This window comes from Megalobrama amblycephala, linkage group LG1, assembly GCF_018812025.1.
Source record: "Megalobrama amblycephala isolate DHTTF-2021 linkage group LG1, ASM1881202v1, whole genome shotgun sequence".
Taxonomy (NCBI): domain Eukaryota; kingdom Metazoa; phylum Chordata; class Actinopteri; order Cypriniformes; family Xenocyprididae; genus Megalobrama; species Megalobrama amblycephala.
This window is the reverse complement of record NC_063044.1, coordinates 64603528-64625182: the sequence shown is the minus strand read 5'-3', so window position 1 is coordinate 64625182 and position 21655 is coordinate 64603528. Positions and strand designations below refer to the sequence as shown.

Sequence of the window (21655 nt, the reverse complement as noted above, 5' to 3'; positions counted from 1 at the left end):
TTTGAAGAAAAAACGGAAATGTGAGATATACTCGTTATTTTGTCTTTTGTTATTTAATTTAATGTTATTTAAAAGTTATCTATGTGAAATGTTATAGGTTTAAATATTATTTCATGCTGTAACTGCTTTGTATGTATGTCCCTTATGGACTGCATATGTGAATATTACATAGACTTACTGTTTACATCAAATTCATGCTTTAATAGTAGACTAATTATTGCAGGTTTCATCATCAGTCCAATCTGTGATAAAACAAACGTCTGCGGTCAGCTTTAAAGGGCGTCTTTGAAGGGTTAGTTCACCCAAAAATGAAAATTCTGTCATTAATTACTCACCCTCATGTCGTTCCACACCTTTAAGACATTCGTTCAACTTCAGAACACAAATTAAGATATTTTTGATGAAATCCGATGGCTCAGTGAGGCCTCTATTGAGAGCAAAGCCATTGAAACTCTCAAGGTCCATAAAGGTAAAACATATTTGAATCAGTTTATGTGAGTTCAGTGGTTCTTATCTTAATATTATAAAGCGACAAGAATACTTTTTGTGTGGCAAAAAAACCCCAAAATAACGATTTTTCGACAATATCTATATGGGCCGATTTCAAAACTCTGCTTCATGAAGCTTTTGAGCTTTATGAATCTTTTGTTACAAAGCAGTGGTTCAGATCTCCTATCAAACAGCTAAACTGCTGAAATCACATGACTTTGGAGCTCCGATTCACTTTTTCAATTCGTAAAGCTCTGAAGCAGTGTTTTAAAATTGGCCCATCACTTGTTGAAAAGTCGTTATTTTGTTTTTTTGGCTCACCAAAAATATTCTCATCACTTTATAATATTAATATTGAGCCACTGTAGTCACATGAACTGTTTCAAATGTTTATACCTTTATGGATCTTGAGAGTTTCAATGGCTTTGCTCTCTATAGAGGCCTCACTGAGCCATCGGATTTCATCAAAAATATCTTAATTTGTGTTCTGAAGATGAACGAAGGTCTTACGGGCGTGGGACGACATGAGGGTAATTAATAATAGAATTTTCATTTTTGGGTGAACTAACCCTTTAACACTATTTCATCCTCTGTAAATAAGAAAGCGAGAAGAACCTAATGACTTTGTATAGTCTAATTGAAATGTAAATTAATATCTTTCCCTGTTTTTTAAACTATTTTTCTCTTTTCTTTCTTTCTCTTTTAGCATTTACTGTTGTTATTTTTTTTCTGTTCTGTATGCTCAGATGACATTAGACATATTGTTGATATATGTTGTGTACTTTATACAAAATTTTATATCATTATTGTCATCTTTGTAATGTTTGCAATCATAATTTAAATTTTCACAAAATACTATTCACATACAAAAATTCAGAGGCTTTTAAAGGAATGCTCCCCAGGCAGCGAAATCTTTCTTTTAAAATTAAATTAGCTCCATATCTAATGCTCCATGTCAGATAAAATCAGATTTAGCTTCTCAGGTGAATTAATTGGCCTTTACAAAGGGCATTGCAGCACTGGCTGTTGCTAATGCACTGTTTGGCTCCTCTGGCTAGGGCAGCATCAGTTAATGGGTTTGAAGGGCCCCAGCCAAGAGACATGACTCAAGATGAATTTACAAAACAGACAGTACAGACTTTAAATAGAAACACTGCCATTGATCACTGGGTGTCAACAGTGTTTGCAGAAGCAAAACTTTGATAAGTCAGTGTGGCAAGAAAAGCATTAGAACTATGTGTAAAGTTAGCTCCACAGTGTTAGTGCAGTGAATTTCAATGCTAAATACGTCATATATTAGACTTGGCAGGAAATTATCACCTGGGAGATATTGAGCAAGCTGATACAAACATAATGTCAAGGTAGTGTCTCTTGCGTGTCAGTGAGAGAGAAATGTAGGGGAGAGACCATTTATATCAAGACTAACCCAACATATCCTTGCCTCACTCGTTGGTCAACTCACTAGCTGTTAAACCACATCAGAATGATTAAATGGCTTCCATCTAGAAATTCAAGAAGCTTTTAGTGGTGACAATCGCCACCTACTGGCAAAAGCAGAACACTGACACACCAGTGAGTGAACTAAGAACAGGATTAATTACAACTTGTATATTCACAAGCATCTAAAACTAGTTATTTTCCCTTTTAAAGGTAATTAAATTTCCTACGAATACAGAAACTGGTGCTGATTAGGAACCAGATGTTAGCTGCAGTTACGCATAAACTCATTTTGTGCAAAGGTGGAAAACATTTGAGGTGGAATGAGCATGCAGCCACCCATTTGGAAAAATAACTACTCACACGCCCTTAATTAGAACAAGCTAACAAATTCAATCACAGAAACGCCAATATCATACCTCACTTAGAGCAAGAACAGAAAGCCAGGGTTGTCAGAGCCAAGCACATTCTTTATTAAGTGTACAAAAACAAATGAAAAACAAGGTAAGTGCAAAAATTTAGTGCCTTGATGTCAGAGACCTACGAGAAGCATGGCTTCAGCCATCTAGAAACCTACAGAAGAGGAAGGCACCAGATAGATGCTCGTCACAGTATTTAGAGTGCACATTTTTTTCAAAACTGATATGAGAGAGAGATAGAGAGAGAGTAAGTAAATTTACTATCACATGTGGATATACTGGTTTTATGAAAGAGCTGATCATACAGATATAATGAAGAGAAGCACAGGCATGTCTTATCCGATGTGATGGGCTGCAAATTCAAAAGGGATCTCTGATGGTTTAGGAGAGAATGTTCTATTTCACACAGACATACACATACACACTTTAGCATAAAAACGTCACAGAGTATGTAGTCTTATTTGATAAAAAGAAAAACCTTGGTAAATATTACGTGATTGAAAGGAAGAATAATGCGTTTTGTTTCGTTTTGTTTTTTTGCAAAAGGCATGCGCGCAAACAAAAACACACACACAGATTATAACAACGGTGCAGAATGAATTCTTGGAAATTATCAGCTCCACAAAAGCTGAAGAAAGAGAGGGACACCAAAGAATCACATACTAAACTAACAGATTTATACTCTATACCAAAACTTCCTGTGTTGAAAGATCAAAATGCTATTTAGTTCATGAAATAGAAGATCTAGATGTAAACTTCTTCTAAAATACAGCAAAACTAGCCTCAAACTGCATTTAAAGGCAGTTCGAACCATGTATCTGGACTAATCAACAAGGACTGAGCTCGGACAGAGTACAAATCAGTTAATCAAACCAGCAAAGTTGTGCTAAACCTAAGTGTTCTACATGAATGTCACGTGTAAGGAAGACTGATCGTGAATGTACCTGTGTAAAGGGAACAGGGATGTTGTGGCGGCCAAACAGACGTGTGAACTAGCTCCTAACGCAAAGTGAACTTTCCAGCAAAGTGAACCATGACCTTAAGGCAGATACTAAGGCCTCTGAGCTTGTGTTGCCAGGCAAAAGGAAAAAAGGCACCAGCTAAGAGAAAGCTGGGAGCCAGCAGGCCGCTTTGGAGCGTCTGGTCACACACTGCCTGCCAATTCATCCCAAGCCATCCCTGTGCGCACACTAAAGCTGCGAAACATACACTCAATCCACCTACACACATGCAAAAACACAACATCATCCTCAGCCAACCGAGGGCCGGAGCCCTTAGGAAAAAATGTCTTCTTCCCCCCTCTCTTCTCTTCCTTGCTTGCTTTCCACTCACAGGATGGTACACTTTTTCTTTTTCTTCTCTCCATCCTTTTTGCCCTGGTCATTAGTAGGCTTGTCGTCGGAGAAGCTAGAGAAGGTGGTGTCTGCGGTGATCGGTTCCCTCAGGGCAAGGAACCAACGGCCCTCGCTCAGGTAGGACAAAGTACCCAACTCCATCTCGACCTGGGTGCCCTCTTTGCCCTCCTTCTGCAGAGCCAGGATCTCCAGCAGATCCAAACCGGTCTGAACCGACTCCACGCCTGCCGAGCAGCCTAATGTGACGTGGGCGCGGCTACCCGCCGGGAGAGACTCGATGCTGGGCAAGAGGGCCGGAGAAACGCCTTCCTTGTCCGCTCCCTCGGGCCACAGCTTCATCTGGGTTTCTGTCAATTCCACACGGGCCCCAAACGTACGAGGGGTCACTATGAGAGCGGTGACTGAAAGCTCATCAGACTTACTAAGCGATTCCTTGACCACCTGCAAGAAAAAGTATTGACAAATAAGTACTGTATATTTTGGTAACACTTCACAATAGATCCATGTTAACATTAATGCATTAGGTCGCATGAACTAACAATGAATAATTTCACAGCATTTATTAATCTAAATTCACACATGTACACTGACATTTACATGTTATTTACTTTTTTCTCCCATGGTTTGACCAACACTGTAGGAAATATAGTTTATGAGAGAATTTCATACTCGAACACGTATGTATTCCTATGATTATGAGGACATTTCATAGGTTTTTATTCTGAGCTAATGACATTTTCCATCTCCTAACCCTACCTCTAAACCTTACCCATCTCAGAAAACTCTGGATCTTTACATTTTTTTTTATATGTTTTAGCGCTTTGAACTACAAGAAGGTCAGCATGTCCTCATAATGTAGGGGGCGTGGTCTGAAATCTGAATAACACTACAATGTGAGGAATTTAGGTCTTCATAATGTAGGTCAAACCAATATAAACACACTTTAGCATAAAAACATGGTCTCAATATGTAGGTGCCCTCCTTGCCCTCTTTCTGTAGAGCCAGGATCTCAAGCAGATTTTTTATATATATATATATATATATATATATATATATATATATATATATATATATATATATAAAAGTTTGTTTAATGTAGTTATATTAATTTCTAAAGTTTGATTTAGTTTTAGTAGTAGTTTGTACTGTATACAAATTTTATTCTGTTGCCATTTCATTTGTGTGTGCATGAGCGTGTTTATAAATATAGTGCAAAATGAATTCACCTAGGTTCATGTTCATTTCCACATATGCTAAAACGTACATTTCAGGTTTTATAATAAACATTAAGAAACTTAAGCATGAATGTACAATAGCATATTTTTAAATTCACAACATAGATTAATGCTATCATTTTTTTTAATATTTGGTTGTTTTATGTCAGCCTCTTTTTCATTGCAAGACCAGGGTCATATCAGTTACAAAAAGGTAAACAAAATAAACAATGGAGATGGAACAGGCAAAAAGGATAAAAAAAAAAAAAAAAAAATCTATATAGAACATATTTGCAAATCATCTGTAACCAAATTCCAGGGACACATGACTTGACAAGACATATGACTCAGACTTGCAAATATTAGTGATATTTAATTATTAATATTGATCTGAATTGGCCTCGCCCCAAATACAAAAAGAAAACTTGTTTTTCTTACAGGTTACAAAAGTATTAAATAGCTCAAATTCTTTTCTACCGTACATCGAAATGTTTTAATGACTGATTCCAACTGTAATATTATAATATGGTAATATTTTATATTGTAAAAAACAAAGTATAGACTTAGAATATTAGTTAATGGCCATAATGAAAATATTATAATTTAGTTAGTAATTATTTTTTTACTTATGAAACAGAGGAAGGTGGTTTATGTGGAAAACTGACCTGCAGCTCTGCATACTCTTTTGCCCCCTCTGCTTTGCCATAGTCACAGAACTTTGTGGTGCAGTGGAGGGGCAGTGCATTCTGGAAGTACTGCTCAAGATCCACCTCTTTCTCTGCCTCACCAGTAACTGGGGAAAAACAACAAATTCAGCAACATTTCTACAAGCACACAAACTCTGAGAATAATCACTAGCGTATGTGTTTACACAGGCCACTAACATTCACTGATGTGCTCTTTGAAGGCCTCCAAAGTGTCCAGAGTCTTGAGAAAGTCCATGGTTGCACACTTAATTCGCTCCTCTTCCTCTGGAAGCAGGAACCAGCCAAAGAAGAAAGGTAGCTCTGGCTCTTTCTGCTGGGTCTCAGCCTCTTTTGGAAGCTCAGCTTGAACCCCATCAGCCTCCGGTTGTTGTACCTTCTCCTCTCCTCCTTCTGTTTTAGCCTCCTCACCTTTGTCAGATTCTTGTGTCTTGGCTTCATTCACAGCAGTGGGTTTGGACTCTGCATCTTTGGTGGACTCCACCTCTTTGACAGGCTCCTCTTTCTTAGGCTCCACCTCTTTCACAGCTTCTTCCTCCTGCTTCTCGGGTTCAGAATTCACTTGAACCTGTGGCTCCTCGGATTTCTTCGGCTGTTCCGGCTGAGGGGGTTTCTCCGAAGACTCGGCAGCTGGGGCTTCCTCAGGAGATTTTGCCGGAGTTACCTCGGGTTCAGACAGTTTGGCAGGAGGTGCTTCGGATTCTGTTGCTGTCTCCTTTTCTGGCAATTCCCCAGCAGAATGCTCCATCTCTGGGGTCTTCTTCTGTTCAGGGGCTGCTTCTGGAGGAGCCTGAGCCTCCTCTTCAGACTTAGGGTCCGGTTTCTCCTCTTGCTGCACTGCCACTTCCTGTGTCTCAGCAACAGCGTCTGGAACTTCCTGATTCTGTTCAGCTTCCATTGCTACACAGCAGGCCGCTCCTAAAAAACAAGACAAATTTGCAATAGTTGAGTGTGAATGCATTGTTACAGGGGATTACGCAGTTGAATTACATGTTCAGAGCTACATGCAAACGATAACAAGGGGTTAAATGACAGGCAGCTCCAGGAACGCTTGGTAAAGATTAACAGAAACGCACTGCAAGTCTGTCTTCTATTGAATTGCCCAGAAATGCAAAGCAATATACACCTGAACATGGCAGTCGAAATAACCTTCTTCACAGCACGTAGGCTCTTGGAAATTTCAATTTTACTGCCCACAACTGCATATTTCAGTTCTGTAACCTCTGTACAGCGTCCAGCTCTTGTCCTTCCAAGCAAATCTGAAAACCACTGCTTCGTTTAGACCAATGCACATTCGAATTCACATGAAATAAAACACCACTGTGCATTTCTCGTGAAATCTGAGCAGCCATCAGACCGAGCAAGAGACGCTTTTTCTCTGGCCAACACATTACTCCGTTTTATAGCCATATTTCTCGCTCTCACACACGTTTTTCTCTTTTAAAGAGGCCTAAAAAAAAACCACAGAAACTCTGTATGCCGGAAGTCCTCAGTTTCAAAGATATTTTGCACCATCATATCGCTATTGTATTAGCTACTATATTTCGGAGTAATAAGCAGAAGTGCAGCTGTAGCCCAGATACATGAAACAGAGTCATCAGATGTCAAATGACATGCTTTTATTGTGAAACTAGTTGTCATCACCTTCTGGCCAAAATACATCTGTTCCCCATTTTAATGGAACTATGCAAATCTTCAGCGCTTAATCAAATGACAAACCTTCATATCAGCCAGGCAAGACAATTCACAATCTCATGGGTTCAAAAGGCACCTCTCACTTCCACTAAAAAACTCTTCTATGCAGTGGCCATATTTTAAAAGTTAACGCTTTAATTTAACCTTGGACACAGTCCAGATTCTGATGAAAGTGTGAGAAAAGCAGAAACAGGGTCCTGTTTTTACAGGAGCCCAGCAGGGAGCCGTGAGACACAAACACCTGCACATAATTTGGGCCACTTCTTTGTGGCTGTGCCTTAATATCAAGTGTGCTACCTACTTAGGCAGCATTTCTAGGAAGCATACAGTCATTTCAATGTGTCTGATCCCCAAAATGCTGTCTAGATAGGCAGCTCGCTGGATTTTTGATACGCAGCCTTTGTGTGATCAAATTAGATTCGGGCACGCCACATAATCTGTGGAAGACAAAGAAACCCCCAAACGCCCCGAAGATTCACTTCTCAGACAGTAGCGACAAATCAAGCAGAGGTCACGCGTCACACACATATTACTGTATTTGCTTTAACGACTTGAGCACACAATTTAAGATTAACTTTATGGACAATTTGTGCGCCGATTCAAAAGAAACGCGAACTACACTTCATTCAACGAATGTCTAATTCTAAAAAAGCTTGTAAATGAATATGATGAAATGAGCCAAGCCCGTTAATTAACGGTAACAATGCAAAGCCAGGGATTCGGGGAGTGGCAGTGCCCGGCCACGCTGCATGCAGACAAAACAAATCAGCGTGGCATTGCCTCGCGCAGCTGGAAAATAAAGCACACTCATGAAACACATTTTTTTTGTTGTTGTTACATCTAAAACCTTTGTTTTGTTTTTGTTTTGCATAAACTTAGATTTGCATAATCTAACTTATTGGTTGCAAATATGATAAACAAGATTAAAAAGAGACGGTCAGTGTACAACGCAAATGCAACTCACTTGATTACAAGGTTAGCAGATGTATGAAAAGCTGTCACCGTTCCCCGGGCTGAAGGTTCAATGCGCCGTACAGCCAAATTCCACGTTTCTCCAGAGCGCTGCGCAGAAAACCCCCGCCTCGCCGAGCACTAGCAATAATCAGGAAACAAAACGGAAACCACTGGCACTTGAGCACGCTCCCTGCGTGCACGAGAGCGCGGACACGGAAGGGAGAGGCAGATACAGAACAAAATTTTAAGCGCGCTCCCGCTACTTCACTTTGCAGATCACGGTGTGCACGTCACCAACCGGAATTGGTACTTTTTTTTGACATCTTACTGCTCATTTTACGCCTCGGTTTTCACAGACAAGGCTTAAGATAGAATAAAATGCATGTTTGAGCTGTTTTAACTGAAAGCAACTTGTACTGACATATCCTAAATGATGTCAGTGCCATTGTTTTGTCTCAAGATGCACACCAGTAATGTTTTCCCCCCCATAGGGTACATTTATAAAAGCTACTTAACCCCCAGTTTCACAGACAAGGCTTAAGCTAGTCCTAGACTAAAGTCCATGTTTTAGCTTTATAACTCACACTGACATATCTTAAAATATGACAGTGCCATTGTTTTGTCTCAAGATACACTCCAGTAATGTTTTTTTTTTCTAGTGAACGTTTATAAAAGCTACTTAAATGCTCTAATTGATCTAAGGCCTAATCCTGGTTTATGATATGCCATGTCTGTGAAACCAGGCCTATATGTCCGAATTAAGGCCTAATCCTGGTTTAGGCTAAGCCCTGTCTGTGAAACCAGGGGCCGGTTGCATAAACCACTTAGACTAGTCTTAAAAGTTAAGACACTAATGTTTTTCTTGAAGAGTGGTCCTAATTTTTTAAAGTCCGTTACATAAAAATGTAGATTGGTGTAATTTGAATTGGAAAAATAACATTGATTACCCCTTGGTTAACTGCAAGTTGGTCAAACTAGTTCTTAAGACACAGTCTTAATATAGTGACTAAGTTTATGCAACTGGCCCCAGGCCTATATGTCCGAATTAAGGCCTAATCCTGGTTTAGGCTAAGCCCTGTCTGTGAAACCAGGCCTATATGTCCGAATTGAATTAAGGCCTAATCCTGGCCTTTATGTCTTAAATTATCATACGGTTTAATTCCTCCATTATTAACTCTAAATGTTAGAAGAGGGTGCGAATTAACTTTGGAGGGTCATATTCAGGGCAGGGCTTAGGGGCCCCTGGGCTTGAGTTTAAGTTTGGGCCCTACCTCCGCTACAAAAGACATCAACTAGAACATTGTGTATTTTGTGCAAAATTCACAAAAATTTAAATCTGAATTGTGGTTCCTAGAACAATTAACATGCAACATGTCCTGCCTAGTAAAAGTTTAGAGGTAATATTAATCAGTTGAGAGATCAAAACCCTGAAATAAGCAATAAAGCCAAAGATGAACAGTATTTTTAAATCTTATCTTTGCCCTCTTATGTCAGATTCTTAAATTTAATCAATAAATTCAATCAGGATAAAAATACACCTCAATCAGAATAAACCTACAACAACCATCAAATCAAAAACCAGTAAGAGTGCAGAACCTGATTACGTAATTAGTGAGACAACAAGCCACCACTTGCACACACATCTTTGTTTCTGCAGTTCAACAACAACAGTTCAGCAATTTTTGGATAGAATGTGATAACAAACATCAAGATTTCCATACCTTGTACACCTATTGTTCATTTGAATGCTCGCAGGCCTGTTGTGTAAGTGCATACCTAGCAAAAATGAGTGCATGTTATGTCTTGTTGATGCCTGTGAGGGACGTGTGAAATGTATGATGGGCCGCTGAGTGGTTATGCGTTTTGACATTGCACTGACATGTTTTGCAGTCAAGAATCGCTGCTTCAGCTTATCATTGTAGAGTTCCGCATAAATGCAGGTTGGCTGCGACCACTTTCTCTCAAGTGTCTGTGGTGCATTCACATAATTAGCAGATGTTACCCACACAAACACACTTTCTCACACACATACAAACTGACACATACTTCATATCAGGGCACATACTGGAGTTCATTTTTGATGAGCACATACTCAAAGTCAACATCAACTCAATAGATGGAGTGTAAACTTAATTAAGAGGACAACCCTAAACTCGTTTTAATGATTTTCAATTCAAACCCATGTTTGGATTATGAGTATTTCTCTATATCAACAGAGGGTCAGAGCACAAGTGTGTGTCTATTGGCAAACATTAACAGTATCTGGGCAACATCCCTTGGACACTGCATCACAAATATCAAACATGATTTGTTATACCTTTGAAACCGTGACAGTCTGTTTATGTAAAACTATGCAAAACATCTTTTTACCATATGGAAACAGAAGGCAGTCATAAAGTAATCCTTAACCAGTGACACTAGAATTCAATCCAACAAAATGTTTCTTAGGCAGATTTTATTCCACTAGTATGCATTTGTTCTGACTTGTCTTGGAGGTGGATTTTATTCAGAAGGGGTTTCTCGTCTTACGGAGTCACTCTGTGTCTTGTTTCACGAAGAGCCTGCAGGGCGAGAAATTGAGGAATTGATTAAAGTGGGTCAAAAAAGAGCAACATGAAGAAATATGAAATTAGAGCAACAGGATAGTCAAGAATCAGATAACATGCAAAAAAGTTCAGTTCATATTATGACAAAGGAACTAGCATTTATAAATATTCTGTCACCATGCACCAACTACGCACAACGCAACAAGATTCCAGTGACATGTAATGTGCGCAATGTAACAACGTCACAGCCAATCAGAACAGCTGTATTCCTGGCATAAAACTGAGACAACGTTTTTCATGACTTCTAAAACGCTCCTCCAATCTTTTGCATTGCTTTTGTCATATAATAGCAGATGTTTCTTAGCTTCTAAACATAATCCATGTTTAATGTTTAATATGCACAAGCTATATGGTGTGATGCCACAGAAGTAAAAACTAAGCAAAAGACAAAATATAGTGTTGCCTTACACAGCTGATTATGACAGAAACTCATATTAACATGGAAGTGAAGCATGTTTTATCAAATGTTGCTTCCTCATATCAGGTTATGTCCCATTTTAAACTGACAGTTTCAAGGGAATTCTACAGGATAGACATTGCCTAATATTACTAGCCAGAAGTAGTCACAAAATAGTACTGTAAATAACATTTTAGTAAAAACTTTGCACACTTAAAGGGATAGTTCACCCAAAAATGAAAATTATCCCATGATTTACTCACCTTCAAGCCATCCTAGGTGTATATGACCATCTTCTTTCAGACGAACACAATCAGAGATATATTTAAAAATACCCTGGCTCTTCCAAGCTTTATATAGATAGTAAATGGGGGCCTGTTTTGAGTTTGTCGCACAGCCCTATTTGTTTGAACCGCGAAATGTGTCTAAGCCTGTGTCCTACATCGCATCCTACAACATCCTGCGTCATACGTCGCGCCAGGGGTTACTCATTTGGCGCGAGATGACTTGCGCAGTGTGTGTACGGTCACCTGGCGGAAGCTAGATATTTTATTTTATAAATGTGGATATTTTTCTTACAAAAACCAATCACTTCAGAAGACCTTTATTAACCCCCTGGAGCCGTATGGATTATTTTTATGATGGATGGATGCATTTTTTTGGCTTCAAACAGGCCTCCCATTCACTACCATTATAAACCTTGGAAGAACCAGGATATTTTTGAATATATATCCGATTGTGTTCATAATCATGTAGACCTAGCATGGCTCGAGATTGAGTAAATCATGGCATAATTTTCACATTTGGGTGAACTATCCCTTTAAGGTGTGGTCAAACTAGATTTCAGGCAAAAAAGGTCATCTGTCCATTGTCAGTAGCGATGTATGAAGCATAGCTCACACCAAGTGTGAGCAATTTAAACCCAATGCAAAATCTGCATAGGGAAATATTGCAAAATTTCCGATCGCATAAAGTCCTTTTGAAATGACTGGATTTCACCTAAAAACATTAGCCGTACAATGGTAAATGTGACCACACCTTTGGTCAAACTGACAATAACTGCCATATTGGTTCTCTGTGACATACACAGAAACAATCCTGTGTGATTTAGAATCTGAGTCATTTTACTGTAGCTTGAATGGGAGGGACGATAGAAAAGGCCACACGCGAGATGGATGGTGAGAGGGATGAGGGAGAGAGTGAGAGAGCAGGATAGGAATGTCTGTGTTGACCTTCTGGATGGCTTCGCTGGCAGAGTCGTCCTGCAGCAGTTTTGCCCGGTCCAGTGCTCTCTCAAAGTGTAACACACTGGCCTTGTAGTCACCCAGCTTCACTGTGTAAGAGAGAAAGAGGATGCAAAATGATCTAATCGCACAGCATGGCGTAGATCAAATATACATAATGACCACATTAACTTCTTATTGATTTTGAGCATTGTGGGAAATCAGATTATTCATGGCCACAAAGTGCATTAAACCGCTGACTTCCTGGGATTCTGGGCGATGTAGTTTGGACTCACGTTCGGCCTGCGCCATGAGCACACTGGCATTGAGCTGCCATTTCTCATCACTGATGTCATCGGCGGCCGTGAGCGAGCGGGAGCCATAGTCTCGTGCTTCGCCGTGGCGCTTCAGCTCAAGGTAACAGCGGCCGATCTCATGAAACAACCAGGCCTTCTCTAACCCGCCACATGCTAAAGGCACCTTCTCCTCCCAGCTATGCAAACACATACATAAACACACAGAACAAAACAAAATGACTATTACAATAGACTTGTCTGTGTACATAAACACCAAAGTAAACATTAATTAAACGCGCTTACACTTCTATAGCTTGTTGGAACTTTCCAATCCGTGCGTAAACACGGCCAATGTTGTCCAGAGCCCTGGATTTACTGTCCGTCAGGTCGCTATGACACGAAGCACAAACCAAACACACCTGATGAATTGTAGTTTATTAACCAACCAAGAAAAACAGAAAGGTTGTTTGCCTACTCTCGTGAGCGCTCACCCTTTCTTGGCCAGCTCCAGATCTTTCTCATGATGATGCAGAGCCTTGTCCATATTCCCAAGATCCATCAGTGCATTGCCTACGCAGAACATAAGAGAAAAAGTTTTTGTTTGTTTGTTTGTTTATTACGTTTTTACACCATGTTAGCATCATGGCTATTTACATGGCAAAAAAAGGTCAGTATCATCCATAAAATTGACATTATATAAAACATTTCAACTTAACATAAGATAGAAAATCTAAAATACATTCAGGTGGTACATTTTCAAATATTTCATGCAAGCATGTTTCTGAATAAAAGCGTTTTCTAGCAGCATCATAAAAATTACAATTCAACAGAATATGCTTAATAGTCAAAGGAACTTTACATGAAAGACATAGAGGAGGAACTTCCTATTACTAAAAACCCATGGGTAAGTCTTGAGTGCCCCAGTCTACACCTAGTGAAGACAACTTGATCATGTCTTGATTTGAAATTATAGGAAGAAAAAGTCTTGTATCTCTGATTCTTGTGCTACTGATATTATATATTTAAGTATTGGGCAGATGAGATTCCCAGACTCTACCAATGCAGCTGTGCAGGTTCCCAAGCACTTCTGTCTTATTGGGCAGCGCCATCTCAGACCATTCCTTCACCGCCTTCATGAGCTCACGGGCCTTCTTCAGGCCGCCTTCTGCGTTGCCTGCACTCAAGGCTGTCGACGAAACAAATAATTCTCATAAATCAATAACATACAAAACATTTTCTGAAAATGCCCATCCAAAAGTCATGCGATACCAGAGTGTTGCTAAGGTGTTCTGAGTGTTTCTAAGAGTCTATGTGATTTTCTGGCCTGTTTTATTGTCCACCAGGCAGAAATCATAAGTCTGGTCTCTTAAGGTGTTGTAATTTCAGTTAAATGTCACAGACGTTACTTTCAAACCAAGCAGTTTTCTGTTGGTCAACATGGTGAATACCTTGCGAAATCTGGGTTTCACCCTCATGTGAAATTCCAGAATTGCGTGGATTCCCTTTGAAATGACAGGATTTCACCCATGAAAACTCACCAAACAACAGTAAATATGATTGCAGTTTAAGCACTTCTCAGCAAGTAGCAAAATTTGATATCCATGACACAAATGCTACACAGTTATGTGTCAAAGTTTGATAGTTTAGGGGTTTAGGGGTTTGTTCAAATGTCCTTAGCAAGCACAATTAACTATTCAAATAATTAGCTGGGTGTGTGATGTAACTGGTCTTCTAACACAGACATTGTGGCGCGACCTGGAGAATAATTAGGATCATAATTCCAACATTATCTCCAGGTTGTCATAGGTCAGTCACTCGTCAGTTAGCTAATAATCATCTGCATACACTTCACATACAGTTCGAAAGTTTGGGGTCAGTAAGAATTTTTACTCAGCAAGGATGCATTAAATTGATCAAAAGTGACAGTCCATACATTTATAATGTTACAAAAGAAAGCATCACGATTTCCACAAAAAAATATTAAGCAGCATCTGTTTTTAACATTTATAAGAAAAATAAATGCTTCTTCCAGATCACCGAATCAGTGTATTAGAATGTTTTCTGAAAGGATCATGTGACATTGAAGACTGGAGTGATGATACTGAAAATTCAGCTTTGCCATCACAGGAATAAATTACATTTTAAAATACATATAATTTTTTTTTTTTTTAAACTGTAATAATATTTTACAATATGATCAAATAAATGCAGCCTTGATGAGCATAAAATATTTATTTAAAAAAATTGTCAGCTGTCAACGATTAATTGCATCCAAAATAAAAGTTTGTGTTTAACATAATATATGTGTGTGTACTGTGTATATTTATTATTATGTATATGTAAATACACACACATACATGTATTTATTTAAGAAAAATACAAACAAAAACACTAATATTGTGAAATATTATTCCAATTTAAAACAGCTGTTTTCTATGTCAATATACAGTAAAGTGTAATTTATTCCTGTGATCAAAGCTGAATTTTCAGCATCATTACTTCAGTCTTCAGTGTCACATGATCCTTCAGAAATCAGAATCATATTAGATTATATGATGATTTGATGCTCAAGAAACATTCATTATTATTATCAATGTTAAAAACAGTTGTGTACAATTTTTTTTCAAAATTCTTTGATGAATAGAAAGTTCAAAAGAACAGCATTTATTTAAAATAGAATATTTTCTAACATTATAATTGTCTTTACTGTAACATTTGATCAGTTTAACTCATCCTTGATGAATAAAAGTATTGATTAATTTTATTTCTATCCCCCAAAAATAAAATTAAAATTCTTACTGACCCCAAACTTTTGAACGGTAGTGTTTAATGTTACGAAAGATTTAGATTTCAGACAAATGCTGTTCTTCTGAACTTTCTATTCATCATAGCATCATGAAATAAAAATGTAAATAACTGTTTTCAACATTGATAATAATCATAAATGTTTCTTGAGCATCAAATCATCATATTACAATGATTTCTGAAGGATCATGTGACACTGAAGACTGGAGTAATGATGCTGAAAATTCAGCTTTGATCACAGGAATAAATTACACTTTACTGTATATTGACATAGAAATTAGCTGTTTTAAATTGGAATAATATTTCACAATATTACTGTTTTTGTTTGTATTTTTAATCAAATAAATGCAGGCTTGGTGAGCAGAAGATACTTCTTTTAAAACATTAAAAAAATCTTACTGACCCCAAACTTTTGAATGGTAGTGTATATATGTGTGTGTATATATGTGTGTGTATATATATATATATATATATATATATATATATATATATATATATATATATATATATATATATATATATATATATATATATATTAGTGTATGGTTTTCCATGTGTAACATGAGTATGCAACTAATGCTAAACTTTCCGGTTAGGAACCCAATGAACTTTTGTGAACTTTAACCCCTCTCAAATTCTGGTTCACCTGTGTCAATGTCCTCCAGACTGGTGAGGACATATCGGGTGGGGTCTGAGGGGGGCTTGTGTTTAACCCGGTTCCACTGCTGCTGCATTAGTTTTCTGTCTCGCTGACGAGCATAGATGGGCTTCTGTTGCTGCCAGAACGCCGTCCGCGTGTCCAGATATGAGATACAGCCTACGATCAGATCTTGCACACGCTCTCCAGTTCGTATCTTACCTTTGATAAGATCTGTATGGGAGCAGATTGCCATACTTTATATAGAATATGCGCCCTCATAGATACAAACAAGGCCTAAAAAAACATGAAAACACACACACCCTCATCTTGTAGAAGTTTCTCTAAGTATTCTCTGTCACTGTACAGTTCTCCCAGAAGTTGCTTGGCTGTTTTTTCATATTTACCCATCTTCTGACCATGCTTTTTGGATTCCTTCTTATGAGAATGTTTCAAATGCTTGGGTTGAACCTTTGGGATTGTACCAAACAAACAAATATGCATTACTAACTTGTAAAGGTAAAATATAAACAAAGGTAGGGTGAGTGTCGGGCAGGTCGAATAACAGGAGAGAGGGAGAGGAAGAGAGAGAGCGCTCACCCCATTAGACTTGTGGAAGACAGACAGGTCTCCTTTATTTTCCAACTTCACAGAGGAAGGACCTTTTAGGTTGTGGAGAGAGAGGTAGATGTGGGTTTTGAAATCTTTGATAAAGTAACTAAAGTTTCTTTGCTGTGAAACCAAAATATGACCTCCTCATTTCTCATCATGTTGTGTCAAAGGACTTACTGCCCACTGAGTTGTCGATTGCCTCTTGAGCTTTCTGAATTCCCAGTCTGAACTCCTGCAGCTCTGGACGTAGCTTATGACCTCTGTGATAGTAGACCAATGCAAACTCAAAATCGCCCATAGTGTAGAGGGCTTCTGCCTTCTGATACAGACCCTGCAGCAGACAGGATGGAGATCGAAGGAGAATCAGAGGTTACCTGTTAGCATTTATTTGATCAGTAAAAACAGGAATATTGTGAAATATTATTACAATTTACTATAAAATAATTGTATCTAATATTTTAATCAATTTTGAATGTAATTTTTTCAGTAGCATTACTCCACATTAAATTCAATTCATGCTTATTTGTATGGCGCTTTTTACAATACATCTCGTTTCAAAGCAGCTTTACAGAATGCATGTGTCTATATTACAATTTAGAGTGATGTGTTATCAAATGTGACTGTCTAAGTATACATTTCAGAAATGTACATATACAAATCATGCAGTTAGCTAACAATGTATTAATTCGAGGTAGAAACAAAGAGCTCATTGAAGTAATGAATACATGTTAACAAAAATGATTAGGATATATTGAAAATTTTGCATAAAATTTAGACTGCAGTCTTCAGTGTCACATGATCTTTCAGAAATCATTCTAATATGCTGATATTGCTCAAGAAACATTTATCATCAATGTTAAAAATGGTTGTGCTGCTTAATATTTGTGTTAAACCTGTGATAATTCTTTGATGCATAGAAAGTTAATAATTTATTTGAAATTATTATTTTTTACTATAACTGACTATAACTTTTAATGCAGCCTTGCTGAATGACATTAATTTCTTTGAAAATTATCTTTTAAATTAAAATCTTAGTGACCCCAAACCTTTGATGTCATTGGACACTATTATTTTTTAGAGGGTTTATACAGTAGCCCCAAAAAGCCACAGTTAAAAGTTCATGATTTTTTTTTTTGTATTACTTACAAAATACCATGTGTCATCAGAAAAAGCTCCACACTTTCCACATAACCTCTTTTTTTCTTGGCCATTCAGCATTTTAATGGATTTTCCCCTCGCATGATGTAGAGTCTGTCATGTGTCGTTTTTAACTTTTAGTGTTAATTTTAAACAGTATATTTATTCACAAAGTACTATTTGTAATAATTTGTGTTCAAAAACATGCGTGTGATATGAATGCCACTTTTCTGACACCGAATCATCATCTGGTTAACAATGCCCCCTTCAGGACAAGTGTCTTACTACAGGTACACATATTACACACCAACTCGAAGCTTTAGTTATTGGCTGGGATCTTTTGAACCAAATGATGAGGAGAAAAAACAAGCCACAGATAAACACACCTTGAAGTAGTTTTTGTTGTCTTTGAGGGAGGTCTCGGCGTCTTTCAGCGCGCTCTCTGCATCACCTAATTTCACAAAACACCTGGATCTGGCGACCAGACAGTTCTTATCATCCGGCTGTAAACTTAAAGCCTGTTAGGTAACAGAGAGGACTCTTATAAAACGTAAAAGGCGGCAATCAGTTTAATGTCATCTGAATGTACGCGATGTATTAATATGTGTTTCACATAGTTAAGTTACTAGCTTACCATGGAAAAGCTCTCGATAGCCTTGACATACTCTCCCTTCTGAAACAGCTGGTCACCTTCAGCCATATAGGTGGTAAAGGTACTCTTCGGCCCCTGTTCTTCCTCCTTATCGGACATTTTAATCGTATTCTTCTAAGCAGAATTATCTCGAAACCCTTCAGTACACATCAATAAGAGCAGTTTCAGCAGGGCACCGTCCCGTCCGCTCCGCTCGTATCCTAGCAACTCTCCTAACAAAACCCAGTGGGGCCAATGAACGGTTAGGAACTTTGATTGACATGCCGACACATGCGACGTCATTCAATCTTAAACGCTTAGATATAACATATATTCTGAAAATAAAGAGAAGGCATACTTCATACAATTGTTGATATTAATGGGAAAGTTTCACATTCATAAGATGAAATGGTCTGACTCCAAGCCAATTTTTTTTTGCTTTAAAAATTATTTCAAACTGTATTGTTCTGTTTTGCGTAATTGTAAAAGTAAGCAGATATGATGTATAAAGTTAGTAGCACCCTTTTCCTTTTGTTTGCTTTTGTTTTTGTCCTCTGGCATTGTTATTTCATTCTATTTTAGTTGCTGTTGTCTATTTTTTTTTTTTTTTTTTTAACTTCAATTATATATCTCATTACTACGGAAGAGGATTAGGGCCAAGCAATAAAAAATAAAAAAAATAAATAAAACCATCTCGAGATTAAAGTTGTTAAATTTCGAGAAAAAAGTCGAAATAAAATGTTGAGAATAAACTCATTAAATTACGAGAAAAAACTCGTTAAATTTCGAGAAAAAGGTAGAGAAAAACAATTGAGAATAAACTCGTTAAATTACGAGAAAAAAGTCGAGATAAAATGTTGAGAAAAAAAAATCGTTAAATTTCGAGAAAAAGGTCGAGATAAAATGTTGAGAATAAACTCATTAAATTACGAGAAAAAAACTTGTTAAATTTCAAGAAAAAAGTCGATAAAATGTTGAGAATAAACTCGTTAACGAATTTGTTCTCGTGATTTAACAATTTTTTTCTCATAAACATTAAATTACGAGAAAAAACTCGTTAAATTTCAAGAAAAATAAAGTAGAGATAAAATGTTGAGAATAAACTCGTTAAATTACGAGAAAAAAAAAAAAGATAAAATGTTGAGAAAAAGGTTGAGAAAATTTCAAGAAAAAAGTCGAGATAAAATGTTGAGAATAAACTCGTAAAATTACGAGAAAAAAAAAAAAGATAAAATGTTGAGAAAAAGGTCGAGATAAAATGTTGAGAATAAACTCGTTAAATTACGAGAAAAAAAAAATCAAGATAAAATGTTGAGAAAAAGGTCGAGATAAAATGTTGAGAATAAACTCGTTAAATTACGAGAAAAAACTCGTTACATTTTCAAGAAAAAAGTCGAGATAAAATGTTGAGAATAAACTCGTTAAATTACGAGAAAAAAAAAAAAAAAAAAAGAGATAAAATGTTGAGAAAAAGGTCGAGATAAAATTTCAAGAAAAAAGTAGAGATAAAATGTTGAGAATAAACTCGTTAAATTACGAGAAAAAAGGTCGTTAAATTTCAAGAAAAAAGTAGAGATAAAATGTTGAGAATAAACTCGTTAAATTACGAGAAAAAAAAAAAAAAAGATAAAATGTTGAGAAAAAGGATAAAATTTCGAGATAAAATGTTGAGAATAAACTCGTTAAATTACGAGAAAAAACTCGTTAAATTTCAAGAAAAAAGTAGAATAAAATGTTGAGAATAAACTCGTTAAATTACGAGAAAAAAAAAAAGAGATAAAATGTTGAGAAAAAGGTTGAGAAAATTTCAAGAAAAAAGTCGAGATAAAATGTTGAGAATAAACTCGTTAAATTACGAGAAAAAACTCGAGTTAAATTTCAAGAAAAATAAAGTAGAGATAAAATGTTGAGAATAAACTCGTTAAATTACGAGAAAAAAAAAGAGATAAAATGTTGAGAAAAACTCGTTAAATTACGAGAAAAAACTTTAAAAAAGTCATTACGAAAAAAAAAAAGATAAAATGTTGAGAAAAAGGTCGAGATAAAATGTTGAGAATAAACTCGTTAAATTACGAGAAAAAAAAAAAAAAAAAATCAAGATAAAATGTTGAGAAAAAGGTCGAGATAAAATGTTGAGAATAAACTCGTTAAATTACGAGAAAAAACTCGTTACATTTTCAAGAAAAAAGTCGAGATAAAATGTTGAGAATAAACTCGTTAAATTACGAGAAAAAAAAAAAAAAAAAAAAAAAAGATGAGAAAATGTTGTCAAGATAAAAAAGAAAAAAGTCAAGAAAAAAGTAGAGATAAAATGTTGAGAATAAACTCGTTAAATTACGAGAAAAAACTCGTTAAAATTTCAAGAAAAAAGTCGAGATAAAATGTTGAGAATAAACTCGTTAAATTACGAGAAAAAAAAAAAAAAAAGAGAAAAAAGGTCGAGATAAAATTTCAAGAAAAAAGTAGAGATAAAATGTTGAGAATAAACTCGTTAAATTACGAGAAAAAACTCGTTAAATTTCAAGAAAAAAAGTAGAGATAAAATGTTGAGAATAAACTCGTTAAATTACGAGAAAAAAAAAAAAAAAAAAAAGGTCGAGATAAAATTTCAAGAAAAAAGTAGAGATAAAATGTTGAGAATAAACTCGTTAAATTACGAGAAAAAACTCGTTAAATTTTCAAGAAAAAAGTCGAGATAAAATGTTGAGAATAAACTCGTTAAATTACGAGAAAAAAAAAAAAAGATAAAATGTTGAGAAAAAGGTCGAGATAAAATTGAGAATAAACTCGTTCAATTACGAGAAAAGTCGAGATAAAATTTCAAGAAAAAAGTCGATAAAATGTTGAGAATAAACTCGTTAAATTACGAGAAAAAACTTGAGATAAAATGTTGAGAATAAACTCGTTAAATTACGAGAAAAAACTCGTTAAATTTCAAGAAAAAAAGTAGAGATAAAATGTTGAGAATAAACTCGTTAAATTACGAGAAAAAAACAAAACAAAAAAACAACCGAGATAAAATGTTGAGAAAAAGGTCGAGATAA

At 36.5% G+C, this 21655-nt stretch overlaps 2 protein-coding genes across 2 annotated transcripts; both read right to left on the bottom strand.

Moving 5' to 3' along the window:
• Positions 1-2375: 2375 nt before the first annotated feature.
• Positions 2376-8478, bottom strand: LOC125279643 (2',3'-cyclic nucleotide 3' phosphodiesterase). The gene is made up of 4 exons (XM_048209556.1): positions 8278-8478; positions 5799-6536; positions 5580-5707; positions 2376-4141 (listed from the first exon to the last, which is right to left on the bottom strand). The coding sequence occupies exons 2-4, from the start codon at positions 6514-6516 to the stop codon at positions 3674-3676; spliced, it is 1314 nt and encodes a 437-aa protein (XP_048065513.1). The 5' UTR covers positions 6517-6536; positions 8278-8478; the 3' UTR covers positions 2376-3673.
• Positions 8479-10392: 1914 nt separating this feature from the next.
• odad4 (outer dynein arm docking complex subunit 4) lies at positions 10393-18852 on the bottom strand. Its single transcript, XM_048209542.1, has 12 exons — positions 18615-18852; positions 18367-18498; positions 17021-17174; positions 16832-16893; positions 16555-16702; positions 16241-16465; positions 13847-13975; positions 13281-13359; positions 13093-13179; positions 12790-12986; positions 12503-12603; positions 10393-10828 (listed from the first exon to the last, which is right to left on the bottom strand). Exons 1-12 carry the CDS (start codon positions 18729-18731, stop codon positions 10793-10795), a joined length of 1467 nt encoding a protein of 488 aa, XP_048065499.1. The 5' UTR covers positions 18732-18852; the 3' UTR covers positions 10393-10792.
• Positions 18853-21655: the final 2803 nt, after the last annotated feature.

Coding starts and splice junctions, on each gene's coding strand:
- LOC125279643 (XM_048209556.1), bottom strand. CDS start 6,516: ATGGAAGCTGAACAGAATCAGGAAGTTCCAGACGCTGTTGCTGAGACA. Junction 5,708..5,798: donor CAAAGAGCACATCAGTGAAT/GTTAGTGGCCTG, acceptor GTTTTTCCCCAG/TTACTGGTGAGGCAGAGAAA. Junction 4,142..5,579: donor AAGAGTATGCAGAGCTGCAG/GTCAGTTTTCCA, acceptor TTTTTCTTGCAG/GTGGTCAAGGAATCGCTTAG.
- odad4 (XM_048209542.1), bottom strand. CDS start 18,731: ATGTCCGATAAGGAGGAAGAACAGGGGCCGAAGAGTACCTTTACCACC. Junction 16,466..16,554: donor GAAACTTCTACAAGATGAGG/GTGTGTGTGTTT, acceptor GCTCCCATACAG/ATCTTATCAAAGGTAAGATA. Junction 13,360..13,846: donor GAACCTGCACAGCTGCATTG/GTAGAGTCTGGG, acceptor TGTTCTGCGTAG/GCAATGCACTGATGGATCTT.